Source organism: Silene latifolia, chromosome 11 (assembly GCF_048544455.1).
Source record: "Silene latifolia isolate original U9 population chromosome 11, ASM4854445v1, whole genome shotgun sequence".
NCBI lineage: Eukaryota > Viridiplantae > Streptophyta > Magnoliopsida > Caryophyllales > Caryophyllaceae > Silene > Silene latifolia.
Window position 1 is genome coordinate 7914607 of NC_133536.1, and position 19412 is coordinate 7934018.

General features: G+C 37.1%; 3 protein-coding genes across 3 annotated transcripts; 2 read left to right on the forward strand and 1 right to left on the reverse strand.

Moving 5' to 3' along the window:
- The first annotated feature begins 203 nt into the window (after positions 1 to 203).
- LOC141610896 (uncharacterized) lies at positions 204 to 10135 on the forward strand. Its single transcript, XM_074429194.1, has 12 exons — positions 204 to 501; positions 2538 to 2831; positions 3721 to 3786; positions 3893 to 4032; positions 4534 to 4660; positions 5460 to 5608; positions 6732 to 6867; positions 8123 to 8207; positions 8563 to 8831; positions 8984 to 9121; positions 9497 to 9710; positions 10047 to 10135. The coding sequence occupies exons 1-10, from the start codon at positions 319 to 321 to the stop codon at positions 9119 to 9121; spliced, it is 1587 nt and encodes a 528-aa protein (XP_074285295.1). The 5' UTR covers positions 204 to 318; the 3' UTR covers positions 9497 to 9710; positions 10047 to 10135.
- A 1749-nt stretch (positions 10136 to 11884) lies between these two features.
- Positions 11885 to 14363, forward strand: LOC141610897 (uncharacterized). The gene is made up of 2 exons (XM_074429195.1): positions 11885 to 12282; positions 12554 to 14363. Exon 2 carries the CDS (start codon positions 12841 to 12843, stop codon positions 14080 to 14082), a length of 1242 nt encoding a protein of 413 aa, XP_074285296.1. The 5' UTR covers positions 11885 to 12282; positions 12554 to 12840; the 3' UTR covers positions 14083 to 14363.
- On the reverse strand, positions 13743 to 18673 carry LOC141610899 (uncharacterized). The gene is made up of 4 exons (XM_074429197.1): positions 18303 to 18673; positions 15334 to 18138; positions 14910 to 15040; positions 13743 to 14819 (listed from the first exon to the last, which is right to left on the reverse strand). The coding sequence occupies exons 2-4, from the start codon at positions 15979 to 15981 to the stop codon at positions 14597 to 14599; spliced, it is 1002 nt and encodes a 333-aa protein (XP_074285298.1). The 5' UTR covers positions 15982 to 18138; positions 18303 to 18673; the 3' UTR covers positions 13743 to 14596.
- Between the last annotated feature and the right edge of the window lie 739 nt (positions 18674 to 19412).

Genomic DNA, 19412 nt, shown 5'->3' on the forward strand with positions numbered 1-19412 from the left:
AGAGAGAAGTAATGTCTCAAAATGTGAGAATAATGTATATGTATGGTCGTATACTCGTATGAATTTATGAGTTATGATTTGATTTCAAACTTCTTTAGTAAGACTATTGTATGCTGTATAAAGACTTTGTAATACCTGTACGTCTCATTTATTGCTATCATTAAATGAGGTGTATAAGATAATGTAAAATCGCCCTATACTATATTCCATACAACAATTTAGATTTACCCCATTTTTCGAAAAAATGTGATTAAAATTTTTATAAAATTGTTTATTTTTCTCTAAGTAAACACACTAGCTAATTAGAAGTGAGACAAAATGTCACCGGAATCGAACCCTGTATCTCCATTTCCAACGGAAGCTACACAACAATGGCGGCAACCGCAGCCTGAAATCGAAGGCGACGACGACGATGCCGAAAGAGAAGAAGACATAGTAGAACACCTTCAACCTGACAACAACAATGGCCCTACGCATCATCCTTCTGCTCCTCCTGACGAGGTTTACTTTCTCCTTTTTAGTTTATCCCTAATTTGAAAAGCTAGGGTTTCATTTCTCTAATTTAATCATTCTTCGTAAGTTCGCATTGAAAATGTAGTTTTAGTGTTGATTTTAGTTTGCGTTTGCAGTTTTAACTTGTAATTAGTTTGGTTTTTGTGATAGTTGCTTATATGTTCGTAATTATACCTGTAATTTGATCATAATGAATCTTTGGATTAATTTCATGTGAACTTCATTGCGGAAATCATGATATTGAACTTGAAAGTGACGAAGCTTCGAATTTGCTTTGTTGTTGGTTCATCAATTAGTGTTCATGTGAACTTCATAGTGGAAATCATGATATCAAACTTGAAAGTGACGAAATCAATTAGTCTTAATGTGAACTTCATAGTGGAAATCATGATATTGAATTTGAATGTGACGAAGCTTCAAATTTGCTTTGTAGTTGGTTTATCAGTTAGTGGTCATGTAAACTTGATAGTGGAAATCATGATATTGAACTTGAAAGTGACGAAGCTTCGAATTTGCTTTATTGTTAGTTAATCAATTAGTGTTCATGTGAACTTCATGGTGGAAATCATGATATCAAACTTGAAAGTGACGAAATCAATTAGTCTTAATGTGAACTTCATACTGGAAATCATGATATTGAATTTGAATGTGACGAAGCTTCAAATTTGCTTTGTAGTTGGTTTATCAATTAGTGGTCATGTAAACTTGATAGTGGAAATCATGATATTGAACTTGAAAGTGACGAAGCTTCGAATTTGCTTTATTGTTAGTTAATCAATTAGTGTTCATGTGAACTTCATAGTGGAAATCATGATATCAAACTTGAAAATGACGAAATCAATTAGTCTTAATGTGAACTTCATAGTGGAAATCATGATATTGAATTTGAATGTGATGAAGCTTCAAATTTGCTTTGTAGTTGGTTTATCAATTAGTGGTCATGTAAACTTGATAGTGGAAATCATGATATTGAACTTGAAAGTGACGAAGCTTCGAATTTGCTTTATTGTTAGTTAATCAATTAGTCTTCATATGAAGTGAACTTCATAGCGGAAATCATGATATTGAAGCTTTGAATTTGCTCGGTAGTTTGTTTATCAATTAGTCATCATGTGAACTTCATTGTGGAAATCATATCATCGAACGTGAAAGTGAAGAAGCTTCGAGTTTGCTTTGTAGTTGGTTTGCCAATTAGTCGTCATGTGAACATCATAGTGGAAAGCATATGACTTAAAAATGAAAATTGTGTTGCATTGGATGACCGTTACCACTTTTATAAAAGAAAACGTAGCTAGTTTAGTGAGTCTATTTGCTTCATTTAATCATAGTTTAGAAGCAAAGAACAATGTCTTTGGCCCATTGGAAATTGTAGATAGATGTGACGTGATGGATTGAAAATTTAAGAGTTTTAGCTTCATAACCCAAGTCCTTAAATGGCCCAATGGCTGTAAGATTTCACTCAATAATGGAGAGGATATAGCACTGGCATGAGTTCAATGCAATTGATGGTCATCTGAAACTTATCTGATATAAATGGTAGAGGGAAACCAAAGATGTGAGAGGCAGTTTGGTGGCAAGAATGACAGACTGAAAAGCTACAGAGCATCTGCATAATGGGTTAATCAGTTCGTGTACGCACATTTGTTTAGATTCAGAAAACATATTTGACATCATAGAAAATTTGATCATATTGAATAGGAAGTGTTTTGTAGTGTGATACTGATTGTAGCTTCTTTGATGACCTGTTAGTCTGTTACTAATAGAATTTCATGGTGTTGACAAACGAAATCGAGGAAACACTGTTCATTATTGGATGCATCAAATGATTTCAGTGAGTTGTCATGTTTACAACAGTTCCAAAATCTAAAGCACCAGAAAACCCCACTAAAAAAGTCAAAAACTCAAAATAAAAACGGTGACAAAATCAGTCTTGCATTCTTCAGCACGGCTTTTCGGTGTGCTGTGTATGTTAACTGCTGTAGGATCTTCATAGTGACAACATTTTCTATGTTCTTTTGGTTCAGCTTTTCGACATTCCAACTACAGTTGATCCTAGTTATATCATCTCATTGATTCGCAAACTTCTACCTGTTAATGATAAACAAGGCGATGACAGTCAAGAACCTGCTTCGTTCTCTCCCAAGATAAATGGGGATATACATTCCTCCAATGGTGATGTCGATGCCATGGACGTTCAAAATGGTGTTCTTTCTAGATCTTCTGATTGTCCGAAAATGTTAACGAGAGAAGAGGCCTGGGAAGAAAGTGGGTGCATTTTGTGGGACCTTGCTGCTAATAAAGAACATGCGGAGTTCATGGTAATTTTTCACCTCAATACGTCTTTCTTATTATTTTTTCGCCTCGATGTCTTTCTTGTTGTTTCATTTGAATACATGTTCGCTGAAGTGGATCATTATGTAATCTAGAAGTCTTTTAGTCAGGATGTATATATAACAGGGTATGGAGACAGGTACCTTCTATCTGGAAGCGTAGAAAAAAATATCGGTAGAGCTGTGCCTCTCAAATTGAAGCCATTTACAATAGGCACTGGAAATGCCGTGTATCAGGTTACCTAATTCGCTAACATAGGGTGTGTATTGCGAATTAATACGCGCGTATCAATTCGCAATACGTTTTCGAATTAATTCGCACTAATTCGCGAAATATATATAAAAACTAGCGAATTCTAAAAGTTTAATTCAAGTATTAATTCGCACTAATTCGCAAATTATATATCAAAATTAGCGAATTTTACAAGTTCAATTCGTGTATTAAAAACTAAAAATTCAATATAATATGATCAACTTCAAAGATCATCAAAGGGAAAGGAGAAAATGTATCAGTAGACTAGCAACTTAATCTTATTTTGGTGTTTTGTCTGGTTTCGTCACTTTGTGTTTACTTAAGAAACCAGAAAAATATAAATATGATCAATAGACTTATTTTGGTGGTTCCGTCACTTTGTAATGCTGAATTGCTGATCTTTATGCAATGAACCTTTTGTTTTTTTGTTATTATCATTAAGTAAATGAAGCGTATTAGTAATTATGAATTCACGAATTGCTTTTTTTTGTAATACTTTTGCGTATTCAATTCCCTATTTTGTGCGAATTTGAATTGCGAATTCGAATTATGTGTATTATGAATTTGGCAACCCACTGTATCATATATGTCTTCTTTTGATGGTGATAGCATTGTGCTTTTCAGGCTCAAAACCTCGTGGTTGATGTATTGTTGGCCAATCTTCTGACAACTGATTCCGTGCGTGTTACAGTATGTGATTCTTATGCGAGTTTTTTTAATTGATCTTCTTGCTTGAAGTAGTTGCGGTTATTCTTACAACACTGACAAGTTCAGCTGGCAAAACTGTCTTTTGCAGGAGATTAGCCTAGGGATTATTGGCAATCTTGCCTGCCATGAAGTTGTTATGAACCAAATGACCACCACAAATAGATTCCTCGAGACAATAGCAAATCAAGTATTTTCTGATGATACTCCTTGCTTATGTGAAGTCTGTCGGTAAGTCTGGTTATAAATATTGCTTTTCGAGTCAAGCTGCAGTTGACCCCAATAAAAATATCCAAATATAAGTGGATAGCCTGAACGGTTGAACCAAGTTCACACTTCTCAGCCCAAAGTGCTAGCTGCGCTGTACAGACCTAAAAGTTTTAAATATTCCTGTTGGAGTTGGATTTCTAACTTGCATTGGGTAGAAGCAATTTGTGCCCTCTACCCTTCGGCCTTCTACCCCTCTGTTCAAAGGGTCTGACCATTACTGCTGATCTGGGTTAATCTGAGATGGGTTTGGCCTAGTAAGATCCTCATTATGTTTGAAAGAGAGTAGATTAACAAAATGATTTTAGGTTTGGTAATTGCTGAGAACATTGTACCAACTTCTAGGCAGTTTGAGCATAGCTGATTTGCTGTGAATACGGGCTGTGTTAGCCAATAGCCATTGCGAAGCAATTTATATGGTCTCTTTCACAAGAGGTTTTTGAGGTCTATGTTACGTTTATGCAGGTTGCTAACTTTGGGTCTTCAAGGTTGTCAGAGTATGGAGTGGGCAAAAGCATTGCAGTCGGATAGCATTTTAAGTCGTGTCCTTTGGATCGCTGAAAATACCTTAAATCCTACCCTCACTGAGAAGGTAAACTTATTTGTTGCTCCCTTGCCCTACCATGACTAACACTAGTTTCATGCGTTTCTGAAAATTTTGATATACATAAGATATGTATATGAGCAGCAAATTTAAAGAAGTAAAAAGCAGGGTAACTGTATCTCTCGACTTGCCAATGTTGCTAATATAATCGTCCGTCCAACTCTGCTTGGATTTTCAGACTTGGAAAGCCTTGGTAGCTTACATTTCCTCTTTGCAGTTGTCTGATCTTCAGACTCCCCAGACATCTTTCTTTCGTGCATATGTGCATGAATATCTCATAGACTTTTGATAATTTAATTATATTGGCCAGTGTTATATGATACTTATGGCAATATTGCACATTCCATCTTCTAAAGTATTGTGATTTATGATTTTTATGATGCTTGCTTCTGTTGTCAGTCTAAAGAGCTGATGCATAAAATTTCCTACAAATATGAGATGCCTGTTTCTCTCTTTCAATCTGGTAATTTAAATACTCCACGTGTTTAGCCTATGTACTCACTACTCAGCTGCCACATTAGTCCAATACATCATTGCCTGTAAATGATGAAAAAGTACTCATCAGAGACTCTCAGCCCTGTGGTTTGCAGCTTGATGTACCTATATATTATAACGATTTCAAATTGCTGGACCTGTTTTTAATCCGACTCTCATCCCATTAGTGAAACTCTTCCTTAAATAATGGAGCTCCTTATATTGCATGGTTACCAGTACTCTTTTAATGGTCGATGTTAAATAAACGCCTGAACTAAAGATTCTTTTGTTCTTATGGAATTGACTTTGACAGAGCGTTGGGATGCTGTTAGCAATTATGGAAAACCAACAAGTTGTACCTATTCTTCTTCCTACTCTTGTGAAATTGGGACTGCCAAGACTTTTGGTCAATCTCTTGGCGTTTGAGATCGAAAAATTAACAGGTGACAGAATGCCTGAGAGGTATGGACATTCCTCATCAGGTTCATCTTATGCATGAGAATTAGATCTGTGAATGCCTGGAGATTAAATTGTGAATGTCACAGCTATGTACGTGTTACTTGTGATGTTCCATATTGTTTCAGATGAGTTTAGTTATACTTTAGTGCTATTTTGTTTTCATTGCAAGCTGGCGTTTCACATTAGTTACCTGATGACTGTTTATATTGTGTCTGCTTGTATTCTCTTATTTCTTCTGTGCTCAGAAGTAATAACCATACTTTTGTTTTAAGATTCTTGTTATCTGTCATGTGGAGTTAACATCTTAGCATGCAAAGGCAAATGCTTTTAGTTTTCTTCTGGGCTCACAGCTGATGACCTTTATCTGCCAAAGTCTGTCAAATTTTGATTTAGCTATTAACTCTGGCCGTTCTATTTCCCTGATTTATTGGTATTGCGACATGCCACTTTAACTATCCATTTAAGGCAAAATCTCGAAAATTGTTAATGAATTGATGTTTGGACTTGCACCCAGATCTGACTTTGTTGAGTCTGAATGATATAGGCAGCTTAGTTTATGAAGAAATGGGAGTTTTTGGCCACATAAAATTATAGTGAGAACATTTAACCACAGCAGTTATTAATTTCTATGAGCTTTACTTCTGTCTGTTGATGCTAGAGAGAAATTGGTTTTCGCCCCATATAAGAACAAATTTAAGATTTGGGTTTTTTTCAATGAAGGTAACTCAGTTACTTGTGGTACGCTGCATAGCCTGCCTATATAGGTATTTTGGCTGTCTTGAAACGGCTTCTAGTGAGACTTCATCTATCATAGTAGATAAGGGTAGCAAACATGAACCATCCATAAGTACCGTCAAGGCTTATGCTGCTGGAGGGCTTTGGACGGAATAGGAGGGCATATGGACAATAAAAAGAACCTCAAATGGTTTAATGAATCATTTTGCTTTATTCCATCATAATCCATAAGCAAAGAATTGGGAGTCTTTTGCCTAATTGAAAATGGAAAAAACTTGGTGTATTGTCTTCTATACTAGGTTATTAGCAGTTTAGCACTTCCCTTGTCACATGGATGATTCATTTGATTATCGGGGTTCTGAGTATCTATATGTTTTCTTTGCACTTTTAGGTACCCGGCACTGGAATCAATTCTTCGCACAATTGAAACCCTTTCCGTGATTGATGATTATTCAGAAGAGATCTGCTCAAAAAAGGAAGTTGTTCAGATGGCTGTGGAACTGATTAAATTCCCTGAGAAGATTGAGGTGTGATCTTGAAATCATTTGCACATCAGTTATCTGTAGGAAGCCCTGTCCTCTAGTAATGCACTTCTTTGATAAAAATCAAGTGCTCTTTTTCTCAAAGATACTGAAAGAATATTCTGAGTCACACTGGTGACTGGCCTTATGTAGAGGAGTCCGTCTCATTGAAGACGGCCACTATCCGTCACAAGCTGAAGACGGATAGTAGCCCTCTCACAAAATGCAAGTGGGAGGGTAAGTGGGGGTATCCATTTTCCCTCTACTTGCACTATCCATTTGTATTTTGTGAGAGGGACACTATCCGTCTTCAGCTTGTGACGGATAGTGTCCGTCTTCAATAAGAATTTGTGTATGTAGAGACAGCTTAGGATTTGGATCTCACGCTCGCATAGGTCATTTGGCTAAAGTATATTTTGAGAGTCCACTGGTGACTGGTCTTATGTGGAGAAGTTTAGGATTTGGGTCTACTCTTGAAATCCTTTACTAATTGAATAACTGTCTAATGTCTATGTAGTATCTCGGATTATCACTGTAGAAGATGTTACCAGTTTGTAGACAAGGAAATCAAGTTGGACAGTTATCCCATACAATCTGAGGGTGTAGAACCAAATTTGGCATTAATGTAGGAAAAAAAAGGGGGTTACTTCTGGTATTATATACAAATGGAGGGCTGTAGGACAACAGGCATAAAGTCATTAAGCTTAAGCATTAACATGGGAGGGAAGGGTTCTACAGTCCACAGACAAGCTATCAATTTTGAACTTCCGATGCTTTCAACCAAATGAAGTAACAAAGTCACTACTATGAAATAAAGGATTTTGCAGGGTTTAGAAAACTGATGTGACATAGGTTGCCCTATAAATTTCCGCAAGCTCTTTTAGTTCAATCAATATACCTTGAGAAACAAATTCTCTCTTTCCAATCATTATTAACTCTCCCTGGTGAAATCCAGCAAACTTAATTATAAGTAGACATCCCGCAGAAATAAAGCGCATCAAGTTTTAGTTACAGTGGTCAATCAATTGAATGATCCTAGAGTCTGTAAAGATTTTGTGTAATAGTCAAAAACAGCATTATTGCCCAACTGAGAATATGTGAAAGACTCCTTTCTGGAAAATCTGCTCAAGCATTACAATTAAGTAGTTAATTACATGACAAAAAAATACAAGAGATAACACACTCCTACTAAAGCCAGCTATTCTTTGTTATTGTTATTAATATTATCATGAACTGGGGATTTACAATGATTCGCATTCAGATATCCAGTTCCTGTGTCACAGCGGCTGTTTTGGTTGCGAACTTTCTAGCTGATGCTCCTGATCTGGCTTTGGAATTGTCAAAAGGTAAATATGCTGCTAATTTTCGAAGTTATTGTTCTTCAGAGGTCATCCGGAAATAGCGTATGTGTGTTAACATGGGGGGTGTGTGAACATCCAACCCTCTCAACCCATCATAAGCAGATAACTTTGAGCCACTGGGGTAGTGCTGTACTGTTCACTTCAGAGGCCATTTAATGTTCAAACCTTTGATTCAGATGTCTTTAATTTCATTCTTCTGTCCAATTCGGTAGATAAATTTTTCAGAATGCGATGCTCATTTTTTCTGTCAGAAGGAAGAGGAAAATACTGATCTTCCAAATTTTGACTGTTGTTCAGTCATGTGACATTGTATGTGGCAACTAATGCTCTGCGCATGCAGATTTGCTTCTGTTGCAGTCTTTGCTAGATTTGTTGCCTTTCACTTCAGATGATCTTGAGGCAAGAAATGCATTATGGAATGTACTAGCGAGACTTCTGCTTCGAGTCAAAGATATTGAGATGAGCTCTCTTCACCAATATGTTTGGACGTTCGTAAGTAGATTAGGTTTGATCGAAGATGCCCTCCTTGACAGCGAATGTGATAAATCCTCGGGAAATGAAGAGATACTTACTACAGTGAGAACAAATTTGAACTCAAGGACTGCTGCTGTATCCTATGTCTCTGTATTTGTTTAGGTTTACTTCATTTTCTTTTCTTCAACGTTTTTGGCATGGACCACAGCAATAGCACCGCTAAATCAAATTGCTGGTGGTTGAAAAATACATTGGTTGTTCTTGTTTTTCTTAACTGGGGGTTACAGATACAGTGCATTTTTAATATATCTAATCAGTGGAAATCGTTGAAGAAAGAGAAATCCGAACAGCATGACACTGTTCTGTATGTTGATGTCGAAGATCTCCAGAAATTACTTGACTGCTGTCACAAGCATGGAAGCTAGGTAAAACCAATCATTTATGCAATTTTACCTGGTAGATTTCTCGTTTAAGGTGTTTTCTCCCCAGTCCATATTCATAGATGAACTGTCTTCTTATTTAATCATATGTTGTTTGACGAGTTTTATTTCGAGAACATTTACATGATGTAAATTGTTACGGAGTATATCAGATTTGTGTATCCCATTATCATGTTCCATTTCACACCATTTATTGGCTGGTTGGTTGCCTACATCGAACATTTTGAATTGCTATGGTGTTACCATGAAATTATTGTCACAGCTCGTAATCCTTAAATCTGTAATGCATAGTAGTTTACTTCTTCTAATGGTCTCTTTCAATAATCTGCTCTTATAAAACCGTCTCCTGTACTCTGCTAGGAACAAGTATGATGATATATCCGCCAAAGTTTGCGTGCATAGAGTTGCAATTTGGGATGACAGGATGTAAGTCGCACAGTTATGCGACCTTGTTTGATTTTGTGATGCCAAGGCCCTGAAGATCATGTACCAGTGAGTTCTGAACTGATATCCTTTGTGCTAACCTCTTTTGTAACTTCGTGTTGTAAATATCGTCAAGCCAAGACATCTTAGAGCAAGTCCAATGGTGTAGCTTAAGGACTTGCTTGCAATTTCTTAAAATTGCAAGCTAGTTGCTACACCATTGGAGATGGTCATATAGAATGGCTTGCCTTAAGCAACTAGCTTAATGAAGCTAGTAGCTTGAATGGACCCACTATCACAAATCGACCAATAGAAATTTAGCTAAATAAATTTAGGTTTGATTTATTCTTAATTTTTTATTTATTAAATAAAAACAAAGCTAGAAACTTATAGCTTACCATTGGAATGGTTTAAGGGTTGTAGCTTGAAATATGATGTGGAATTACCAAGCTATAAAGTTATAGCTCACCATTGGACTTGCTCTTAGTAGCCACTAGCCAGCAGAGATTTTTCAATATATATTTACATTAATTGCAGGTTAGACCGTCCGACTATGACAGGCCAGCGTTCACAGTTTCTCACTTTTCTCTAGTGCTTGGTTGTTAGATTTGACAATAGAAATGTTATTATTGTTGATTAGCTTGGTAGCAATTCATTTTAGATGCTCCCCGTCTCAATCATTTGTTTACCTTTTCTATTCACTATGAAGATTGTTTTTATCCAACTTAAACAAACGTAATTTATTTTCGCAGTACGTTTTTTACTCAATATAGTACTTTTTGCACCAAACTTTCCATTTGTTGCCCTTCACTAAAAAAACATTCAAACCTAATTCTCTCCCCATCTATCTGCTATTGAAAGCCTCCATCTTCAAGACTTCAACCCCATTAAAATTCTTCAATTATAATCAATTATTCAAATGATGAATAGGTAGTTACGAGTAATTGTTAGATAACGCAGTACAAACATATATATACGGTTACTGCTTGTAAATCACAAACTAAAAAAAATAAAAAAAATACCCAATGTAGTACAGGCGTAGTACTACTGCAACAAACAAACAAAATTGTATCAATGTAGTACATTAACGGCCGGCCACTAAGGCACTAACCATCGGCAACACCTGCCATCACCACAGCCGCATCATCACCGCACCTACGTCATCACCATCGACGCACCACCACGACGACGTCATCACCATCGGCGCATCTCCCCTCTTCCGACACACCACTACTGGCGGCGACCAAGTCGGCGGCCGACGAACGGCATCTACCCTATACACACTATCGTAAATTTCGAGATGAATTGATATGAATTGATACGGGAGGGGAAATAGGATTTGAGATTTTAAATTTGAGAAATATTTGGCATGAATTGATATTTTGAAAAAACATTAGAGAGAGGTTAGTGAGAGAAAATAGAAGGGGAAATGGGAGGGGTAAAATTGTCAACCGTGTACTGCGTTGAGTAAAATGTGTACTGCGAAAATCAGAACCCTAAACAAATTATTGAGATGGAGGGAGTGTGTCGAAAGAGACAAGGAGTGCAGATTACTAATTAAAGTTGGGACTTGGTACACCAATTTGTGTCACAGCTTATATTCAATAGAAATTGAGCATAAGCTTACCTTCCATACTTGAGTTTTATGAGTAGCGAATTGGCGGGTGGTAGCCTGGTGGCCGTGGTAAGTGGGTGTATTTTGCATCGTTATCAGCTTCATACTCATCTATCCCTTGTTACGTTGGTATACTGAAAAAAGAAATGACTATTTTACAAAATTGTCGATTGGAGAGGTATAATGGGTTTTATAAAAGTGGATCTAACGTTATTTACTCGCCCCAAATGACCCATATAATTTGTAGTCGATCAGAGTTCTAGCTCGATTTTGAGCTTTTCACCAGCATTTTTTCTGTGGAGCATGATCAGGGAAGTAATAACTTATTAGCTTTGTACTTGAGCTTGGGTAGCCTCGAGATTGGCTTGAAAATAAGAGTCCAGGCTTGAGCTCTACTGGTCTGAATATTTTAAAAATTTCAACTAAATTTCTTTTCTCAAAAAACCACCTAAAATAAAATAAAATATATATGATAAAAACACAATTTAAAATAAAGTGTAATTAAAAAATTATCTTAGAAACACGAAGCCAAAAGAGCCCACGAACCTAGCTTTGTTGCGCTCATGCTCGGCCAAATTGGGTTTGAGTTTGAGGCGAGCTTTGACCGAACAAGTACCATAACTTGCCGAGCGGAATCAACTCATTTACACCCAAATCTACACAGTTTTTGTGTATTTTCTATCAACTACCTCCAACTTAACTACCCACCAATTTAACTTTTCAACCTACCCAATTTAGTTAATTAAATTATTTCAGCCAAAATATGATCAAAAATTAAACGTGGACGGTACAGATTTTACCTGCAAAAGTACAATCCTGACTGAGATCATCAATTACAATATCCAACTGTAGATATTACTCAACACTCTACTCAATCACATTCACTCTCTCAACCAAATCTGATTCTCTTCCCTAAAATCTTCACAAATTTCATCTCATATCTACTTTTCTCACTTAATTTGGTTCATTTATTTCTCATAAAACCCCCCAATTCTATTGAAAAATCAAATCAATTTTACCCAAATGTTGATTAGGGTTTGTAATTATCACCCAGAGAAATTAATTATGTGGGATTTCATTTCTGGGTCATATAGATGCAATCTTTGAGGTGGGTTTCTCTTGATTTTATTACCCTTTTAACAAAAAGTTGTTTAATTTGAGTTTTAGGTAATTTATACTATTTGGGTATTTAATTAATCAGTAAATTATTGCGTGAGACGGTTTTATATTGTGAGACGGTCCCTTTATATAAAAGACACTGAATTCCATGTATTATTGAATTGCAGGTTTTTTATAATTTGTGTTAATTATGCATAATTGTGTTTGGTTAATTATGTAAATAAGCTGGTTTTGGAATTGCATGTATGATTAAATTGCAGGTTTGTGATCATTGAATAATAAAGTTTGGAACTTTGAAGTTGAATTGTGGGTTTCTTGGAATTATAGATATGGGTTTTGAATTTCATGCATGTATCACAATTTTTACATGCAATTAGGAGAATTAGACAAATTGGGAATTTGGTTGAAGTAATTTGGTAATTTGGTGTTTGTAGATTGTTGCATTAAATGTTGTATGAGTTGTGGATTTGGGGGTGAAATTTGAATTGTTATTGAAAATGGAGTAAGTAGTTTGAGTATTTATTAGGGTTGTGTTGGATTGTTAAGAATGGATGATAGTGAGAATGATGTAAGGAAACAAGCAAGAACATATGGTGTTACTAATCAACAAGGGTATAGTAGTACATCGATTCGGCTCAAGGTTCCGGCTAGAAATGCTGTGGTGCAGTCTAGGGTGAGTGACCATTATGCTAATGCTAGTAATGAAGAGGATGATGATGGTGATGATGTTGATGATGATGATGATGATGATGAGACGGGGGAGGAAGTAGGGAAAGTTAATGGTGTTAGGATGATTGGCAAAGATAGCTATGATGATGAGGATGAAGATGAGGATGAAGATGAGGATGAGGTTGAGGTTTCTGATGATGAGGAGGAGGAAGATGATGGCGGTGGTGATAATGATGATAATGGCGTTGGTGGTAGACAATGCAATGGGGAGATGGCAAATATTGGCATTGAACGGCCTCAAAAGAAGAGGAAGTTGAAGGATTTGGTGTCAAATTATGAATTTGCTCCACGTGTACGAGCTCCATCTGCTCATGTGGATGTGAAATCTGAGCCATTGTCTGTTGGCCGGGATGAAAGAGCAATCTGGAACGATCGTGAGACATCTGCTTTGTTAGATGCATGGGGAGATCTTTTCGTCAAACTAGGTAGGAAGAGTCTTAGCTCTGAAGAATGGCAAGAAGTTGCCGATAAGGTAACGCAGGAAACCAATATTGAGAGAACAGTCTCTAAATGTCGAAATAGATTGGACGTCTTAAAGAAGAAATACAAGAAGGAGAAGATGAGATCTACTTCTAGTGAAGGAAGTGTAAGCAAGTGGGTTTTCTTTACAAAGATGGATATGTTGTTGTCTTCTCCTTCACAGCGCCCAGGGAGCCTTTCATGTGGGATCGACTCTGGAGAATACGTCTTCACGAACCCAAAAGTTTACTTGAATCATGCGAATGGAGTAGATGAGATGAGAGATAGCCCTGACAATTCAGAAGCTTCAAAGGACGACAAAGATGATTCAGACGGAAAGAAAAAGAAAGGAAGAATAAGTAACGGGTCTTCCTTCCAATTGCTAGCAAACTCCATTCAAAAATTTAGTGAAATTTATGAAGACATTGAAATTAATAAGAGAAAACAAATGGCGGATTTGGAAAACATGAGGATGGATTTCCAAAGGCAAATAGAAATGCAAATGAGAGAAATTTTGGAGAGAGCTCAGGCCGAAATTGTGAAGATAAGACAAGATGCTGATGATGAGACTGAACTCTCGCCTGAAAACCGCGGTCTGTGATGAGTTGATGACCTTCATGTTGTATTACTAGTTACTCCTTAAGTCCTTAACTCCTTATTTAGTAGTATCTAGTAAATAATGTAAATCATTGACTTCTTGATACATATATTTCATCAATTTGTACTCCCTTTGCCAATTAAACAATAAGATCAGTAGCAAATCTTTTGTGATCTTATGTGATCTTATGTGATTGGCATGGATTTTTCTCTGTAAGCGGATTGTTCGAGTTATTAAGCAAATGTTATCCTCTCTAAAAGCTTCAAGAATTCGAGTATTTCAGTTGAGTTAACAGCCCGATGTAGTTACTTTGTTGTATTAGTTTACGGTATTACTAAAATAAGTGCATTTGACCATATGAGTCAAATGTCATCTGTATAAGAACCTTTTTTTTACGGCTGCCAAAAATAACATGCTTTCCTACAAGTTCTTTCAATTGAAAAATAGGTACAAAATGGATATATAGGCGCCAATAACTTAAACTCCAGTGCGCGCCACTGGCGCCAGTCCCTGGCGTTCAGTGCATAACATCATTATACAGCCCCTCACTGTTGAGTAACAGTAGGGGCTCTCGTTTGATGGTGATCTGCGCCAACAATTTCCTTAACGCTTCTTGGTGTTGCCGCAGCTGGCGTATCAACTTTTCAGAGTTAATACGCTTCTGTGGCTGTTGAGGCTCCAGAGTTGCGCCCTTGTCATTAGCAGCTTGTTCGGGGTTTGTAATTCTTGGGTTACGCAACCTGTTACATCAATCCATGGTTAATCTGAGAATTGAAGAAGGAAAAATGGAAGGATTAGTGGGAGAGTCTCGTGCTCTCGTAAAACACAACCTGACAATCTCATCTGCCTTCTTTTTCATGTCAGCTGTTGTCGAAACAGGATTGGCATACTTCGGGAGAGCATTCTGCTGCTGGTTTTTGTGTTTTGGCCATGGTTCAGCTCCTGCACAAGCATTTAGGACCTACGAGGATACATACAGGTACGCTCAAGTCTCTGTTCCCTCGTAACAGACCCATAGAACCAAGAATAACCCGACTAGCTACAAGTCAAGTCTTCGTTGAGTCCTTTGTAACAGACCCATAGTAACAGGAACAGCGATGAACTACTCAACAAAAGATGATATTTGTTCTATGTACATACAGACATACCGTGATGCTTTCCCATTCCGATGGAGCCACATACTTAATACTGAGTATTATGCGCGTAAATTATGTTGAAATCAAAAAAAAAAAAAAAATCAATGGCGCACTGTACCTGAACATCGTTACCTAGTGCTGGTATCCATTCAAACACCGCTTTCTGCACAAAGGTTTTCCCAGTACTCGGATCCGCTATTGTCACAGAGTCAGGCAGGGGCTTTGTAATATCAGTGTCTATCAAAACTCTTGCATATGAGATCCTCGACTTCTTAATCGTACACTCATCCGCATACAATGGCTTGCCAATGACACTCCCGATTCTACTCAAAGACTCCCCTCCCCAAAAGTTCAAAGGAAGATTCGGCAACTGAACCCATACAGGAATCGAACTCATGAACACCTCCTTCTCAAACCTCAAGTCCGAGGTCCATGGTTTCATGATCATCGGTTTTCCACCAATATAATATGGCCCGGAACACAAAATAGTGTTCCGATCATCTAAAGTATCAAACTTTACACTGAAATACCCGTCTTCCTCGTGGAACACTAATGTGGGTTTAGCCACCATGTTCCACTCCTGTTCAAGAAAACTTATCATAGAACTCACAGTCCAGGAAGTTTCGCCCGGTACATACAGGATAAGAGCATTCTGCCATTCATTGAACTCTTCTTCGACAACTTCTTCTCGTAACTGAACCACAGGTTTGCCCTCCCTTACTGCAGGTGCTATGAAGCTTAAACTCATACCTCTTGCACTAGCCATTACAGAATGAAAGGGCCTCTTACAACACAAAGTAATATTTTTCTACCTGGTTTGAAGTTTAAACTGAGCAAGTTACGTTTATTCAAAAATTTTTTCATAAAATGTGACAAACGTAAAGAATCTGTTGAATAAAAAGGGAAATACTCAGTAATATATAACTTCAACTCTTGGACTGCTACAACTTCTAACCCTCAGCTGTATTTCTAATTTTTTAACAATTCAGCATTAACTTGTGCATTAATATATGCGTTAATTTTTGCATTTATAACATGTAATAGTAGCTTTTTTCTCTAATCTCTCTGTTTCTCAAAAGATCAGAAACAAATAGCTTTTCTGTCAACTTTGTGCATTAATCATAACTTCATACACAAATTCTCATTTGTGACGGGATCTTTTGACAGACCCAAAAGTGACCATTTTAATGAGAAAATATGACCATTAATTTGATAGGTAACATTTTATGAGTGGTTACCTTTTATCAAGTGGTTAGTTTTCAGTTTTTTTAAAAGCAACCCAAAAGCTTATCTAGTCGACACTTCACTTTGGTTGCATGTCGCGTGTCTGGCACTCGGACACAACATAACAGGACACTACTCTTCAGTTTAAACCCAAAAGTCAAAATCTTTTACACAACCTATTTGACACTCCCTTGTGTCTGAAACTTACAGCCGAGTCGGAATGACATGGCCCAAAAGTTAACCTCAATTTTTTTTTAAAAAAAAAAAGCTCAGTGATACCAGCCACCAGACTACAGTTTCATCAACAGCAAGTAATACCTCCCTACTTCATCAGTGGATTAACTGGCTTCCGGAGTTCCGTAACCCACATCCTGAACTAGTATGGGTGTTCCACTTCGTGATTTAAACGATTATTTAAGGAGACATACAAGAATGAATGAATATGCAACAAAATGAGATAAAAGCCAGAAGACAAATTTTAAAAATCTGCAGGAAAGATGGATAAACTTGCATTTTTTTTCCGAAACATCTTCCAGTGAAAATATAGCAATCTAGATTCTAGTCTCTCAAAAGTTTTGGTAAATTACTAGCTGCAAGTCACTGAAGTGCCTTGGACATACAAAACATTAATCCTATCACGGTTTTCTACAAGTCAGCTCCTTTTACAAAACCGCTTTCCAGATTTGGGTTGCTTCAGTCACTCTCGGTCTCAGGGCTTGGGTTTGGCTTTATTCAATAATGGTTTACACAACCTGTTGAATCAATCCATCGTTAGTCCGATTTAAGGAGCCCAATTCAAAAGCATATCCATGCATCACTTGCAAAGTTGCAAAGTTGCAACAGACGGAGTAGAAATTATGTACACAAGATCAAAAAAGTTATGTATAGCTGAAAGAGTATCATCAGAGCAGAACCTGGTAAGCTTATCTGCCTTCTCTTTCAAATCGGCTATCGTGAAAACAGGAGCAGCATACTTGGGGAGAGCATCCTAACTCTACACAATCACCACCACATCCTACTTTCCTTTGTTTTTCCCTCCATTACCGCGCTAACAATTGCCTCGGTCTAAGCTACCATTTAAACGGTAAAATCGTTCTAGTATATGAGTTGTAAGTGAACAAGCCTTGGCAATTAGAACTCTAGCATATGCAATCTTTGACTGCATTGATGTACACTCATCGGCATACATACATAGGCTTGCCAATGGCACTACATATTCTGCTTAAGGAATCCATACCCCAACAATTCAATGGAAAATTTGGCAACTGAACCCACAAAGGAATCACTCGGAAAAACTCCTCTTTCTGAAAGCTAAAATCAGGAGTCCATTGTTTCATGATGATGGTCCAGAACACAAGACAGTTCTACAGTCAGATCACCTAATGAGTTGAACTTGGCGATAAAATAACCAGAGTCATCATGTAAAAGCACGGTGGGTTTAGCCACCGTATTCCATTCTTGTTCAACAAAATTGTTCATCAAATCCAAAGTCGGAGTATTTCCTGGCACATACAGAATGAGAGCATTCACCCATTTCTTAGACTCCTCTTCCAATACCTCTTTTTGTAACTGGACAACGGGTTTATCACTTTTCCTCCTTTAGTAAATTCATACCTCTTCCTCCAGCCATGAAGAGGCCTCAGTGCAGTTGAAAGCGACAGAAAGCGACAAAGGTCTGGGGAAGGTGTCCCTTGCTTACCTGCATAGTTGCAAGTAGTTATAAATGTGACACTCTGGTGTCGCTTTCAACTATGCAGGTAAGCAAGGGACACCTTTCCGATCACTCTTTTACCACACCCTCATACCCTTAAGGCTTTCGCAAATGGTGTGGTAAAAGAGTGATCGGATGTATGCAAAACTTACCTTTGTATAACAACACAGAGAAACCCAATCACTATTCCCAGTCGCCCATGATAAAAATCGCGCCAAAATTTGCTTATAGTGACTACTGACAGCTACTTCACAACAAAAACACGACCAATTAATTAAATTTACTATATTCCATCGCAATACAAACCCAACAATAATGATCTTTAGCTATAATGGAAAATACCAGTTAGAAAAACACTACTGTACTGAACATATGCAATCCTATGAAACCATCAAAATCGCAAGCACAAATCCTTGGACCATCTTAAAAAAAGATAAGACATCACTCACAACCGATTTAAATAAAGCAGAAATAAAACAAGGGTTGTGAAAGCCGAAAGATCTTAACTTTAATACTTGTCTTAAACAAGACCAACTATAAAATATAAAATGTAGAATGTATAGGAAAAGACAATAAATTTGTCTCGTCTATCTATTTATCCCAAAATCTCATTATAGACGGCATATATCCGTCTATAATAAAGACGGGCCAAATACAATACCACATTTCTAATAAGACAAGCAACAAGTGGGGTGGTAGGGGCAAAAAATGCTACCACTTTCAAGCTATTTGACCTGTCTTTAACTATAGACGGATATATTCGTCTATACTCTATAGTAAGACTAGCTGTCTATTTATTTGTGGTAGTACCACCTATTTTATGCTCAACGGATATGACCGTTTCAAGGAATATCCACGGTGTTTTTTAGTCCCTAAGCATCTTGGTTCTGGGTATAGTTAGGAAATGTGTGAGGACAAACCTAAGTCAAAACAAGTCAAGACACGACATCAAATTGTATTCAAGTGAGGGGTTGTTTAGTAAAGAGCGAATTGCCGAAATTTGAGTATATTTGACCAATTACTATGCTATTTGGAGCGTTTGACAAATAAGATATTGAGATAGTAAATTGGGGTTGAATCTACCCCGCACATTGTACGAGTAGATTGGAGAAAAATAAATTCACCTTTTTATCGTTAGGAAAATATAACCCTACCTTTATTTCATAGTTCATTCATATCCCTATTTGTCATTTGTAGAGAATGAGATAATCCGCTAATTTGAATATGCTAATTAACAAACACCTTCAACAAAATCTCCTAAT